At 44.5% G+C, this 16,232-nt stretch overlaps 1 protein-coding gene and 1 long non-coding RNA gene across 2 annotated transcripts in view; both read left to right on the forward strand.

Annotated features, from left to right (window-relative positions):
- LOC143964198 (TRPM8 channel-associated factor homolog) overlaps positions 1-14,099 on the forward strand; it is a 50,449-nt gene extending 36,350 nt beyond the window's left edge. The window contains exons 5-7 of the mRNA XM_077473902.1: positions 481-720; positions 7,582-7,916; positions 13,575-14,099. Of these exons, the coding sequence (XP_077330028.1) occupies positions 481-720; positions 7,582-7,916; positions 13,575-13,826 (827 nt within the window). The 3' untranslated portion in view covers positions 13,827-14,099. The remainder of the gene's footprint in view (positions 1-480; positions 721-7,581; positions 7,917-13,574) is intronic.
- LOC143962110 (uncharacterized) overlaps positions 1-16,232 on the forward strand; it is a 767,356-nt gene that overhangs the window by 518,776 nt on the left and 232,348 nt on the right. The gene's annotated exons all lie outside the window — the stretch shown is intronic.

The following is a 16,232-nucleotide window of genomic DNA, read 5'->3' on the forward strand; positions in this document are numbered from 1 at the left end:
TTCCAAGGGTCATACACCCCAGACGATGTCTATGAGGACGAAACGCGTCGGTAGGACTCCACTGCTGCCATTTTTATATTGAAAGAGCTTGAAAAACTACTTAAATGTAAGTTTGTTACTTTTTTAATACATTTATTTTACATACGGAATTACGCTATATGGCCTTATCTTTCCATCCTGTTTGTTTACCGTTTGGAGTTGGCCTTTCATGTAATTGGAGAGAACCTGTTAACATCCATTTTGTGTCTGGAAGAAATTTTCCCCTTGAGTTCAATCCAGTACTTCGGAGTTCTACTTACCTGCAGTTACCACAAAAGCATGTATGACCCTTGGAATATTTATTTCTAAATTCAATTTAGAAATGTTGTGTAATACATTTTATATGGGATGAATTAAAATTACAATGATATTTTACAGGAATATTAAATAAAAATGTGTAAAATAATATAGGAAAATACGATCTTTTATATTCTTGTTTAGGTCAGACTAGCCTCTCTTCATGGCAGGAAACAATTCGTAACTATCCAGCTCCTTGGGCTGAGCTTATTGCAGAAAACATAATTTTTAGTGTGCCCTCTGATGCCGTCCGCTCACTAGAGGATCCAGAAACTTTGATGTCACTGTGGGAAGAGATCATGGAAGCTGTTGCTGATCTAGCAGCAATTCCTAGGAAATTTTCTCGTCCTGAAAGAATTGTGACAGATGTACAGATCTCACATGGTAAGTTATTTATACTTTAGCGATCTTCGATCATCTGAGAAGGTGTTAAGACATGGTGTGAAGGCTGCTCTCTGGGATAATTTTGTAAATATTGTACATCCACAGTCAGTAATGAAAGGCACACGTTACAATAAAGGCATTTGTATAGACTAATATTCCCTCTTTTCAATTTTTCTCATGAAGCAAATGTGTATGGTTTAATTGCAGGACATGTTTTGTCCATTGTGCAGAAAACATTTCCCAGCCTAGGCATATCCAGTACTTTACAAAGTTTTGTGGAAAACAGCTTTAGAGTTCATTATAGCATATCATCTTTATATCAGATAGCATTGCAAATGAGGGGCCATGACTCCAATCCACACCACTGATCCACCCAGCAACAGCATCCGGCCATCCTTTCCACACCCCTGTTGCATATACCATCTTTTGAATGTATAGAAAAAAGGGGAAAAAAGAACTGCCTTTGTATGCTTACCAGTAGCCCTGATGAAAATAGTACGTGTTTGTGGCTTCTTAAGCTCACTTTACATATGTGCAAATACTATAACATTGTATGACACATATGCAGAGTCTGAGAAGCTGGATAACAAATATTGTAAAAAAGGAAAAATTCCCCGTGGGGTTTTCAGCAGCAGTTATGAGAAAAAAAAAAGAGAATTTTTAGAAAAATATATAATTTTATTATCAAACAACAATTAGACAATATTGGTATAAATGTTAAAAACATGAGCTATGGTATATACATAGCGAGTCTAATGGATTAGGAAAAGGAAAAAAATAATGTTAACATGCCATGTGGGTTAATGAAAAATATATATCAACCTACAATAATAAAATTGTGGTTTCAACCTACAATAATTAAATTGTGGTTTCAACCTACAATAATTAAATTGTGGTTATGCTGTTGGATGTTCAGGAAAAAAAGCCCCAATGCATTTCGACCTAATGGTTTACAGTCTTCCTCAGGGGTTCTTATCATTTCTATAAGTACATCAAAAGACAGATTTTCAATGGTATATAATATGGTATACAATCATAATCATTTTTACATTCATCATGAAATATAGTCGCATCATTTACCCTCTCCACCAAATGCGCTCGCTTAACCAGAGACTTCTTCTTTTTTAAAAGAACACACTCAAAAAGAACAGTTGATTTCCCCACTGATGGTCCCGGAAAATGCTGGGGAGCCGTCCTCACCTCCACATCAAGCGGGGCCACCCGCGGCCGTGGGTCGTAACGAAATAACATCATCGTTATCGTTTAACGTCATAGTTTCGTTAAGAAGAAGTCTCTGGTTAAGCGAGCGCATTTGGTGGAGAGGGTAAATATGATGCGACTATATTTCATGATAAATGTAAAAATTATTATGATTGTATACCATATTATATACCATTGAAAATCTGTCTTTTGATGTACTTATAGAAATTATAAGAACCCCCTGAGGAAGACTGTAAACCCTTAGGTCAAAATGCATTGGGGCTTTTTTTCTGAACATCCGACAGCATGACCACAATTTAATTATTGTATCTAATATATTAATTACTATAATTATGATAACTTCCAGGTGCTAATGGCCCCCATGCTCTTCTCCTTTTTGGAGCGCCCAATAACCCGTATCCACTTGTAAGCCCCGCGGCTGCATGTGGCCCCGCTTGAGGTGGAGGTGAGGACGGCTCCCCAGCATTTTCTGGGACCATCAGTGGGGTAAATATGATGCGACTATATTTCATGATAAATGTAAAAATTAGTATGATTGTATACCATATTATATACCATCTGTCTTTTGATGTACTTATAGAAAATATAAGAACCTCCTTAGGTTGAAATGTATTGGGGCTTTTTTCCTGAACATCAGACAGCATATCTACAATTTAATGATTGTAGGTTGAAACCACAATTATATTATTGTAGGTTGATATATATTTTTCTCTAACCCACATGGCATTGTTAAGTTAACATTATGTTTCCTTTTCCTAATCCATTAGTCTCGCAATGTATTTACCAGAGCTCATGTTTTTAACCCTTATACCAATATTGTCTAATTGTCTTCTTTTTTTTTTTTTGTCTAATTGTCTTTTGATAATAAAATTATATATTTTTCTACAAATTCTCTTTTTTTTTTTTTTACTCATAATTGCTGCTAAAAAACCCCATGGGGAATATTGTGTGGCAGTGAAGCAAGTATTTAAAACTTAAGGTGGAACTTCACTCTCTCATTCAACATTGATTGTATGCCAGTGTTGCCAACCTACCAGATTGAAATTTACTGGCACAACACCCAAAATTTCCTGGCACAGCCAAGTTTTTACTGGCATTTTCCAAAATTTAATTTTAAGTGGAAATTTCAGTGTTTAGTCTACAAACAAGTACACTAGGCTAATAACAATGTGATTTAAGGTAGATATTAAAGTAAAAAACATATTTTTGTTATTTTCAATTTAATAAGGGCGGATTATTTAGTCCATCAGTTTTTGTCACCAATGTCCAACGGGAGAGATTTCCCCTTCACTTCTGTTCCATAACCACCACATAAAGTGAGGGGAAAGCTCTAGAATCACTAGAATTTATGTCCCCAATTCTGAAGACCTCCTGCCACCATCATCCCATCACCTGCTACCTCCTGCCTCCATCACCTGTCACCATCACCCCCTGCCACCATCACATGCTGCCATCACCCCATGCCACCATAACCTGCTGCAACCATCACCCCCTGCCACCATCATCCCCTGCCTCAACCATCCCCTGGGATGTCACTCTGTCCCTGTGGACTCTGAATTGCCTAGACAGATCACCACTACGGTTCCTCCACCTCCGTTCTGTGTGTTCAGCCTCCAGGTTACTGTTTTTGAAGGCTGTGAAACTTCAAACTTCACAGACTCTATGAAACCCGCCCGCCGGCTGAATTCAGGATTGGCAAGCTCTGAAACTGCGCATGCAGCATTATTTTACTAGCACTTTTGTCCTATTATGGGCATTTATGGGCAGGGAGAAAAGTGCCCTGTTTTTTTTTAAGCTAAGTTCGCCCTCCTGCCTGTATGCCTGAGCTACAGGCAGACGGTTCCAGGCAGTAAATGCTACATGAATAATCTGCCCTTAACTAAGATGGCCAGGAATGTTAGGGGGTGTTTTTCTAAGTGATTTCATAGCAAAATAAAGCATAGAGGCATGGATGGATGGGTGAGTTTGCTTTGAATATGAAATGAATTAAATAGAATGTTCAGTTTATGGTGCTCAAATGCAGTGTAGTTCACAAAAACCGAAAAAGTGAACACACACTCTACATCCTCCATGCCCCCCCCCCCCCCCCCCCAGTCCCAACTGCACTTACTAACATGGTTGATTATCTATTACCACTCATGCAGCCAGTGCAGCAGTTCAGGAATGTGAAAGCCCTGCTCTTCTTCCCCTCTTTCTTTAGCGCTTCTGGGATGGATTGGAGCAATTCTGATTGGTCACATCCTGGCGTGTAAACACTTTGACCACTGGAATCACTATGGAAAGAAGGGCAAGAATAGTGGTTGCTTCCAAATTCCTGGACTTCTGCACTGCCTGCATGGGCAGTGACAGCTAATTGCCTATGTAGGTAGGCGCAATGGGGACGAGGAGGGTGTATGTTGTTAGTTCACCTTTTCATTTTTTATGAAAAGAGGAACTTACACTTTAACCATTTCCTAACTGTGCCATAGACGAAAGATGGCTACAGCGCAGCTCTGTTGTTCTGGAAGGGCATCCATGTACATCCTCCAGGAACCACGCCCTTTGCGCACCCCCAGGGTATCATCCGTGCGTTCTGGGATCTCTGTGTCTTTCAGACACAGGAAATCAAAGATTGGGGTAAAGGGCCAATCACAGCAGTCTCTTACCATGTGATCAGCTGTGTCCACTCATAGCTGATCACAGTGTAAACAGAATTGCCGGTTATCTACAGTACATTCCTCATGCAATGTCACAGTGTGAAGAAAGGAGAGCCGGTAACTGGCAATCCTGACTGGGGACATGCACACAAATAATTAGGGCACTGATCATCAGTGCCATCAATGCTTTCCATCAGTGGCCATCAGTGCTGCCCATCAATGTATCCTCATCAGTGCCACTTATCAGTACCCATTAGTGCTGCTTATCAGTGCCCATCAGTGCTGCCTAGTAGTGTATTCTCATCAGTGCCTCCTTATCAGTGTTGCCTCATAAATGCCCATCAGTGCTACATATCAGTACAGCCTCATCAGTGCATCCTCATAAGTGCCGCCTTATCAGTAGTGCCGCATCAGTGCCCATCAGTGCTGCCTCATCACTGCAGCTTCTCAGTGCCCATCAGTGCAGCCTCATCAGCACACATCAGTGAAGGAGAAAAGTTACTTATTTGCAAAATTTTATAACAGAAACTAATGCCCCGTACACACGAGAGGAATTAAGTCTGACAGACCTCCAAAGGAGTTCCGCCGGAGTTCCGCTGGAGTTCCGACGGAGTTCTGGCGGACTTTTCGACCGAACGGACTTGACCACACACCATCACACCAAACTCCGACGGAGTCGAACGTGATGACGTACGACTGGATTCGACGTAGGAAGTTCATAGACAGTAGCCAATAGCTGCCCTAGCGTCGGTTTTAGTCCGTCGGAGTAGCACACACACGAGCGGATTTTTCAAAGGGGACCGGGTCCGGCGGAGTTCCGTCGGGAAAATTTAAAGCATGCTTCATTTCTAAAGTCCGTCAGACTTTAGCTTCGCTAAAGTCCGTTGCAGCCCACACACGATCGGATAGTCCGCCGGACTCAGTCCGTCGGAGTTTGGATGTCGAAAAGTCCGCTCGTGTGTACGGGGCATAATGCCCCGTACACACGAGCGGACTTTTCGACATCCAAACTCCGACGGACTGAGTCCGGCGGACTATCCGATCGTGTGTGGGCTGCAACGGACTTTAGCGAAGCTAAAGTCTGACGGACTTTAGAAATGAAGCATGCTTTAAATTTTCCCGACGGAACTCCGCCGGACCCGGTCCCCTTTGAAAAATCCGCTCGTGTGTGTGCTACTCCGACGGACTAAAACCGACGCTAGGGCAGCTATTGGCTACTGTCTATGAACTTCCTACGTCGAATCCAGTCGTACGTCATCACGTTCGACTCCGTCGGAGTTTGGTGTGATGGTGTGTGGTCAAGTCCGTTCGGTCGAAAAGTCCGCCAGAACTCCGTCGGAACTCCAGCGGAACTCCGGCGGAACTCCTTTGGAGGTCTGTCAGACTTAATTCCTCTCGTGTGTACGGGGCATTAGAGGTTTTTTTTCTAAATTTCCCCTATTTTTTTCCTTTGTTTAGAAAAAAAAAACCCAGTGTTGATTAAATACCACCAAAAGAAAGCTCTATCTCAGAAAAATGATAAAAGTTTGATATTGGTACAATGTTGCATAACCACGCAATTGTCATTCTAAGTGCGACAGCAAGTGAAAGCAAATGGTTAAGCATCAGAAATTTCCAGATACACATTTTTTACACATACAGTATACAATGTTTATTGCATTTGCAATACACCAATCACACCTTTAAACGATTAATTTATCACATCCTAGAACTTGCAGCATGCACTTATTAAACATGACATTTGGTTTTACAGTCCCGTAAACACTTATTAGAACTTCTATTGAGACAATCATACTGGCTAGTAACATACTTGGGAAAAGATTTCTCTCTCTATAATGAACTTGGATAGGCAATATCTGTTTGTATATACAGATACAACACAGTTCCTTCTAAAGTGTACATGATTCTTTGAGTCATATACAGACATCCCAATCTGCAAAAACTAATTTCAGGGAGGTGGCCATGGCTTAAACCGTGCTACATATTGGGCATGGCTTAAGTGGGGTGTGGTTTTATAGAGTCTGAGATGACTTACATAGTGCAGAATGTATTAATGTTAAATAGGGAACATACAGTGTGGAGTGTATGGCGGTAGGTATAATGTGCATGTGAGGAGTGTGGAGTGTACAGTGGTGAGTAGTATGTGCAGGATGGTGTCAATAGGGCAGTGGATGGTGCCAGTAGTTCTTTATTTATTTTTTTACAATTGTATTTTTTTAAATTATTTTTAAATTTTTTATTTTTGGGGGAGGGGGTAGTGGACAGTGTCTGTAGAGCAGCGTGTCGGTCGTTTTTGGTTGTTATTATTTTCTCTATTGTTTTTTACAATTTTGTTGTTTATTATTTTCTTGAAATCATTTTTTTAAACACTTTTTTCACAGTGCTTCTGGGGAAGGGGTGGGGAGTATGTGGCGGTGATGGTGTCAGTAGGGTAGTGGATTGTGTCAGTAGTTTTTATTGTTACATATTGTTTTTTGTTTACAATTTTTTTTTTTTTATGCTTTTTGGGGGGAGGGGGTTGGGGTAGTGGACAGTGTTGGTAAGGCAGGGGGTGGTGTCAGTAGTTGTTTATTGATTACTCTGCTCAGCTTTCACAGGACACAGGAGTGATCTCACTCACTGTGTACAATTAAGAAAAGGCAGGGGCCGGTAAATGACCGGTCACTTCCTTACGATCTCCCTTTATAGCTTTTTAGCCCACAGCCACGGGAGGTCAGCTATACAGGGAGATCGGTGATCACAGTTGTCTGGGAGGTGCCCCCGAAATGCGGGAGGATCCCGCATCTTGCGAGAGACTTGAGATATCTCCATATACTTCTGCTGCCTGGCACAATGGTTACATTGCCTTACAAGATGAGGAGATAATATTGTGCCCTGGATACTGTAGAGATTATTTAAGTGCTATATATCTTCTTCACAAACTGACCCAAGTCATATTATTCCTTTATTTTTCAAATGTTTTGTATGTTGAACAGTTACTTAGTGGGATGACCTTGTTTTTAAGGTTGGATGCATGCTGGATACCCAATAATGGGTCCGACATCAGTAGCAAAGACTATAACCGATGTTGAGCAAATAAAAAAGGGTTGCTGGGCATTGATACATGAACTTGGCCACAATGAGCAGAGAAGCAATTGGGAATTTCCACCTAATACCACAGAAGCAACGTGTAACCTCTGGTCAGTATATGTACATGAAACTGTCCTAAATATTTCAAGGGATAAAGCACATCCTAATCTAAAGCCAAATAATAGGGAAACTCGAATCCAAGAATATTTAAAAAATGGAGCCAACCTTAAGAAATGGGAAGCGTGGACTGCTCTGGAGACCTACCTTCAGGTATTGTACACCAGATATCTACCTATTAAAATTACATTTTACTTTTTAACTCATAAAGACATTGAGGTCAGTCAAGCACACCCTCCTGCCTGCATGCCTAAGCTAAAAGCAGATAGTTTCCTGGAAGTAAATGCTACATGAATCATCTACCCTTACTCAAGATGGCTGCAGCTAGAAATACTGGGCAGGGGGCTGGGGGAAAGTGATTTCTCAACAAGATAAAGCATACAGACATGAATGGGCAAATTTGCTTTGTATGTTTAAAAGGAATTAAATGGCATTTTCAGTTTGTGGTGCTCAGATACAGTTACCGTATATACTCGAGTATAAGCCGAGATTTTCAGCCTCTTTTTTGAGGCTGAAAGTGCCCCCCTCGGCTTATACTCGAGTCATCGCTGTCTGCCTGCTCGATCAGCGTGTCGAGCAGACAGACAGCGGCCATTCTATCCTTCAAACGCCGCGCCTCTGCCTCCGCCTTCGCCTGTGATAGGCGGAACACTGAATTTCCCAGCAGCCTGTGTTCCGCCTATCACGGACATCGTCTCATCCTCGTACTACGGACGAGGATGAGACGATGTCCGTGATAGGCGGAACACAGGCTGCTGGGAAATTCAGTGTTCCGCCTATCACAGGCGAAGGCGGAGGCGCGGCGTTTGAAGGATAGAATGGCCGCCGAGGCGCCGACGAAGAGCGGCGATCCTGGCAAGGCACGGGACGGAGGCAAGGCACGACACGGGACGGGACGGAGGCAAGGCACGACACGGGACGGAGGCAAGGCACGGCACGGGACGGAGGCAAGGAGGCAAGGCACGGCACGGGACGGAGGCAAGGCACGGCACGGGACGGAGGCAAGGCACGGCACGGGACGGAGGCAAGGAGGCAAGGCACGGCACGGGACGGAGGCAAGGCACGGGCTCGGGACACAGGTAGGCTGGACACACACACACACACACACACACACACACACACACACATGGACACACACACACAGGGATGGATGGATGGATGGACACACACACACACAGGGATGGATGGATGGATGGAGACACACACACACAGGGATGGATGGATGGATGGAGACACACACACACAGGGATGGATGGATGGATGGATGGACACACACACACACAGGGATGGATGGATGGATGGACACACACACACACAGGGATGGATGGATGGATGGACACACACACACACACAGGGATGGATGGATGGATGGACACACACACACACAGGGATGGATGGACGGACACACAGGGATGGACGGACACACAGGGATGGACGGACACACAGGGATGGACGGACACACACACAGGGATGGACAGGCATGTCTCACCCTCGGCTTATACACGAGTCAATAAGTTTGCCAGTTTTTTTGGGGGTAAATTGGGGGCCTCGGCTTATATTCGGGTCGGCCTATACTCGAGTATATACGGTAAGTTCCCCTTTGGTTGTGGGGGAAATGTCAGCATAGTCAGTACACTACTGTAAGAAGTTGCTAGGAAAGAGCATTAATGCAGGCATTTAACCTTTAAACCTTGTTTCATAACAAAACGAATTTCAACAAATACGAAAGAAATTATAGCAGATATAACGAATGAATTCAACTTGATTCAGTAATTTGTTAACGATCTAATGAAACAAAAGGTCAACTCAAAGAAAATCGTACAGTCCAATCAGCTGATTCATTTTGTCCTGGAGGTTGGATTACTGGCAAAGTGCATACCTGAGAACTGAGTGAGAAGGGTGTTGTATTGTATTTGAGCTGAGGAGAAGAGATATTGTCATTGTGTGTGCTAAAAGATTCAATAAACAAATGACTTTCCAAACTATGAATCATTATCACGAATATATATATACATACATAAATATCGAATTTTAACGAATACGAACAAAATTATAGCACATATAACGAATGGATTCGGCATGATTCGAGATTCAGTAACTAAATAAGAAAGAAAGAAAGTAAGAAACTAAATAAAATTTTCCATTGTGTACAAGTCTACTTGACACTATCTGAACCAAATAAGTTTATCTTGGTCTCATCGGACCACAGTACATGGTTCCAGTAATCCATGTCCTTAGCCTGCTAGTCTTCAGCAAACTGTGGACTTTCTTGTGCATCATCTTTATAAGAGGCTTGACTGTATGTTGAGTTATTTTGCGGGGACAGCAGGGGCGGACTAACCATTGGGCCCCTCGGGCACTGCTCGAGGGCCCCATGCCACTAGGGGGCCCCATCAGGGTTGCCAGCCTCAGTAAAACCAGGGAAAGTATGTAAAAATCTGTGTTTTTTTTACATCTGTCTCTGAAATGTCCCTTACCAACATCCTTTTGGTCTAAAAATCCTTAGATTATAGCTACCCCACCTCTCCAGTACCTTCTCAGCCAATAGAAACATATCTGTGTATACTGTGTGATTGTATACTGTCTGTGTGTGTTTGTGTATACTGTGTGGCCCCATAATGTCTGATTGCCTGGGGGCCCCATAATCTCCTATTGCCCAGGGGCCCCATGAGTTGTCAGTCTGCCCCTTGGGGACAGCAAATTGACACTGTTATACAAGCTGTACGCTCACTACTTTAGGCTGGGTTCACACTGCTGCGGAGGGAGATCCGGATGTGATTCGCACCGCAAATCACATCCGATCTCCGTAGCGATGCGAGTACAGCCATACAGATAGTATGGCTGAATTCGCATCGGTCCCGCAGCAAACTCGCACGGGACCCTTTTTTTGGTCCGCAACAGAATCGGATCGCATGGGGGTTCACACCATGCGATCCAATTCCTGTGCGAGTCGGCAGATCGCACTGCGATATGCGGACGGATCTGGGGGTGTCATTAACATATCATTGACACTCCCAGCCGTCCGCATAGGGCAGTGTGAACTGCCGGCGGGAGTAATGCGATGCGGGAAAACGCCACGGATTCGCGGCGTTCCCGCATCGCAGCGGTGTGAACCCGGCCTTACATTGCAGCAAAGTGTAATTTCTTCAGTGTTGTCACATGAAAAGATATAATAAAATATTTACAAACATGTGAGGGGTGTACTCAGTTTTCTGAGATACTGTAAATAAAGATGAAACACAATGCATGAATGCACTCGCGGGACTTATAAAGTGATACGATTATAAATGTATTACCTAACTGATGTTTCAGTAGGGCGCCTTCCTTCCTCACCCCACAAAAATTATTATTAGTATTACATGTAGTGTTCAGACTCTGCTAAACTAAGGCACCTTGCTTGGCTGAGCTCTCTCAGAAAGTAAGCCCCTCTATACAGTGTTTTTCCAGCTCTAGATTCCTGCTATTTTTTTCTTAGTGCCAACTACTAAGTGATGCCTTGACCCAGGTAGCCACAAACTGTCCATGCCACACAGGTATGGGCCATAATTTCATTCTGTCTAAATGATTAGTAAGCTATAATGTTATTTATTATGTTTATTGTTGACAGTAGTCCGTAAGATTAATGCCTAAATACCATTTGCACAGGTACTTACCCCAGTGCTCTGGTCATTTACACAACACACTGGATTATAAAGAGTATAACTAGTCAATAAATTGGCATAGGATGAATAATTGGACTACTTTTCAAAGTGATTGTTGTGTGGCTATTTTGCTGACCAGTCGGCTCCAGTACCTGGGACAAGTACAGGTCTGCATACCATGGAAGTCAGAGTTAGATTAGAAGTCCTTATCCCCATAGTTGTTGTGGAACAAGCTAGGGAGTCAGCTTGACAGCCAAGCAACTACCATTTTAGAAGCCATCAGTGGCTACCTCCATGTTTTTTTTCCAGGAACTCATGATTTATGGAGTGCACTTGAAACACTCTACCAATACTTCAAAAAATCCATTAAGTTCACCTTTTGTAAATGGTCTAATGCAGCTAGCTTCTTGTCATATAAATCTTTGCTGTTTGTCCTTCTTTTCATGCTGCAATGTGTATGGGCAAAACAGAAGGGGACATAGAACAAGGTAAGGCATAAGCCAGTAAATATGTACAACTGAGATTAGATTTATATTGGGCTCCAACTACAATACAAAACTGCAAATTAGGCCAACTCAGCAATGTAAATTTATAGTAAGTGCTCATGCACACGGACGTTTTAAAAAACTGGCTGCAAAGCTAGCTCCGACGCCTGGAAAAATCGGCGTTAAAAAAACGCGATTTTTACCGCGTTTTGCATTGGCGTTTTTGCACGTTTTTTAGCGTTAAGTAGCGTTTTTAAAGAAACACATCTCTTGGCTATAGCACTCAGAAAACAAAGAAATTATGTTGCGCGTTTATGCGCGTTTTTGCGCATTTGTGCGCGTTTTTGCACGTTTTCCCGCGATTCGCGTTTTTACAGCTCTAGCTCCGCACCACAGAACGCACTGGTCCTGGGTTTTTTTTACAGCTTAAAAACGCCTATGCCATTTGCAGCTCAAAAACGCCTAGGTGGGCATGAAGCCATAGACTAACATGGACAAGCCTTTTTAACCACTTCCCGACCAGCGCACGACAATGTACGTCGTCAGAATGGCACGGGCAGGCATATTGGCGTACAGGTACGTCCAATATTCAATGCCGCCCTGCCATCGGGAGCGCGCCGGCGGCGGCGCGCTCACGCGCTGGTCGGGACCCCTGTGAGTCCGGTCACGGGACCCGCGGACTCGATCGCCGCGGGCATCCCCGCGATCGTCTCACGGAGCGGCCGAATGGAGGAAATGCAGAGTAAACAGCATTTCTCCATTCTGCCTAGCAACTAGTCACGCTGATCTCTGCTCCATGTGATTGGAGCAGAGATCAGTGTTCCCTAAATGAAAGCCCAACCCCCCCACAGTTAGTAACACACCCCTAGGAACACTTAACCCTTACACTGCCACCCACTGGTTAACCTGTTCACTGCCAATGTCATTTACACAGGAATCACTGCATTTATATAGCAGTGATTACTGTATAAATGACAATGGTCCCAAAAATGTGTCAAAAATGTCCGATGGGTCCCCCACAATGTCGCAGTCACAATAAAAATCGCTGATCGCCGCCATTACTAGTAAAAAAAAAATAATAAAAAATTATTAATAAAAATGCTATAAAACTATCCCTATTTTGTAAACGCTATAACTTTTGCGCAAACCAATCAATGATCGCTTATTGCGATTTTTTTTTACCAAAAATATGTAGAAGAATACGTATCGGCCTAAACTGAGGGAAAAAAATGTTTTTTTATATATTTTTGGGGGATATTTATTATAACAAAAAGTAAAAAATAATGCGTTTTTTTCAAAATTGTCGCTCTATTTTTGTTTATAGCGCAAAAAATAAAAACCGCAGGGGTGATCAAATACCACCAAAAGAAAGCTCTATTTGTGGGAAAAAAAGGACGTCAATTTTGTTTGGGAGCCACGTCGCACGACCGCGCAATTGTCAGTTAAAGCGACGCAGTGCCGAATCGCAAAAAGTGGTCTGGTCTTTGACCAGCAAAATGGTCCGGTCTGCAAGTGGTTAAGCTGCAAAAAACGCTCAAAAAAGCGGCTGTAAAAACGTCCATGTGCATGAGGCCTTATTGTGTTAATTGTAATGTAAATATTACATGCTGCACTATATTGCATACATGATAAGCCATGCATAGTGAGCTTTTATTAAAAAAACTAACCACATTTTTCATTTTTAGTTACAAGAAGGCTTTGGCTGGGAACCCTTCAAAAATCTATTTGCAGAGTACCAGACACTTTCATATGTCAGTAGAAATAATACAGATAAGATGAATCTCTGGGCAGAAAAGTTCTCTCAAGCTGTCAATAAGAACTTGGCTCCGTTCTTCCAGTCCTGGGGGTGGCCCATTGCAGAGAAAACCAAGCAGAAGTTATCCACATTGCCTATGTGGGAGGAGGATCCTATGAAGAAGTATATCAGTTGTGAATAAGGGCATTTATAGCAACCACCCTGACCCTGTATCCTATTGTAATGAGCGGAAATATTAAACCACACTCCTATATTGTTTTACTTGTTGGAAGCATTGAATGGCTAAAACATTCTGTATAATCTTTTCTTTTTGAGATTTCTCATAGTTTTAATAGTTAAGATGTTTACAGTTCCTCTATGCATAAAGCTCTAGTGAGATGTGAGGTTATTTAGCTAATGTTTAAATTGTGTATTTATGCATGTGGGGTAGAGACCTGAGATTATAATCTCCTTAATAGTGATGGACGAACTTCCGACGGGACGTTTCGCGAACGCGAAACGCGAACGGACACAAACGTTCGCGAAAACGACCGTTCGCCGCGGGCTCCATTGACTTCAATGGGAGGCGAATTTCGCAAACCTTTAGGTCGAATTTGCGGCCACGGGGTAATTATTAGGGGGTAGCACGTAGTCCCACCACCTGGACAATAGCATAATACATGTATGAGGTGAATTTGGGATCGATAACTACAAGCATTTTTTTTTTATTTGGGAAATTGTTCTGACAATTCAGGACTATGGAGCTAATGAAGGCAATGGAGGAGAGGGAAGGTCAGGGACCAGGGTAGGCAAACAAGAGGGTGCAGGAGATACAGAGCACTGACAGCAGCACCGTAATACAGAGCACTGACATCAGCACCGTGACATACAGCGCTGACAGCAGCTCCGTGACATACAGCGCTGACAGCAGCTCCGTGACATACAGCGCTGACAGCAGCTCCGTGACATACAGCGCTGACAGCAGCTCCGTGACATACAGCGCTGACAGCAGCTCCGTGACATACAGCGCTGACAGCAGCACCGTGACATACAGCGCTGACAGCAGCTCCGTGACATACAGCGCTGACAGCAGCTCCGTGACATACAGCGCTGACAGCAGCTCCGTGACATACAGCACTGACAGCAGCTCCGTGACATACAGCGCTGACAGCAGCTCCGTGACATACAGCGCTGACAGCAGCACCGTGACATACAGCGCTGACAGCAGCTCCGTGACATACAGCGCTGACAGCAGCTCCGTGACATACAGCGCTGACAGCAGCTCCGTGACATACAGCGCTGACAGCAGCTCCGTGACATACAGCGCTGACAGCAGCTCCGTGACATACAGCGCTGACAGCAGCTCCGTGACATACAGCGCTGACAGCAGCTCCGTGACATACAGCGCTGACAGCAGCTCCGTGACATACAGCGCTGACAGCAGCTCCGTGACATACAGCGCTGACAGCAGCTCCGTGACATACAGCGCTGACAGCAGCTCCGTGACATACAGCGCTGACAGCAGCTCCGTGACATACAGCGCTGACAGCAGCACCGTGACATACAGCGCTGACAGCAGCACCGTGACATACAGCGCTGACAGCAGCTCCGTGACATACAGCGCTGACAGCAGCTCCGTGACATACAGCGCTGACAGCAGCTCCGTGACATACAGCGCTGACAGCAGCTCCGTGACATACAGCGCTGACAGCAGCTCCGTGACATACAGCGCTGACAGCAGCTCCGTGACATACAGCGCTGACAGCAGCTCCGTGACATACAGCGCTGACAGCAGCTCCGTGACATACAGCGCTGACAGCAGCTCCGTGACATACAGCGCTGACAGCAGCTCCGTGACATACAGCGCTGACAGCAGCTCCGTGACATACAGCGCTGACAGCAGCTCCGTGACATACAGCGCTGACAGCAGCACCGTGACATACAGCGCTGACAGCAGCTCCGTGACATACAGCGCTGACAGCAGCTCCGTGACATACAGCGCTGACAGCAGCTCCGTGACATACAGCACTGACAGCAGCTCCGTGACATACAGCGCTGACAGCAGCTCCGTGACATACAGCGCTGACAGCAGCACCGTGACATACAGCGCTGACAGCAGCTCCGTGACATACAGCGCTGACAGCAGCTCCGTGACATACAGCGCTGACAGCAGCTCCGTGACATACAGCGCTGACAGCAGCTCCGTGACATACAGCGCTGACAGCAGCTCCGTGACATACAGCGCTGACAGCAGCTCCGTGACATACAGCGCTGACAGCAGCTCCGTGACATACAGCGCTGACAGCAGCTCCGTGACATACAGCGCTGACAGCAGCTCCGTGACATACAGCGCTGACAGCAGCTCCGTGACATACAGCGCTGACAGCAGCACCGTAAGCAGCCCCAGGAGGAAGTCAGCACAGCACAGGGATGGTGTGATCCCCTCATAATAAGAACCCCCAGGAGGAAGTCAGCACAGCACAGGGATGGTGGGAGCCCCTCATAATAAGAACACCCAGGAGGAAGTCAGCACAGCACAGGGATGGTGGGAACCCCTCATAATAAGCAGCCCCAGTAGAAATATGACACCGCTCAACCTCTTCAAAGA

This window comes from Lithobates pipiens, unplaced genomic scaffold (genome assembly GCF_037356315.1).
Source record: "Lithobates pipiens isolate NorthernLeopardFrog02 unplaced genomic scaffold, aLitPip1_a1.2 Scaffold_8, whole genome shotgun sequence".
Classification (NCBI taxonomy): Eukaryota; Metazoa; Chordata; class Amphibia; order Anura; family Ranidae; genus Lithobates; species Lithobates pipiens.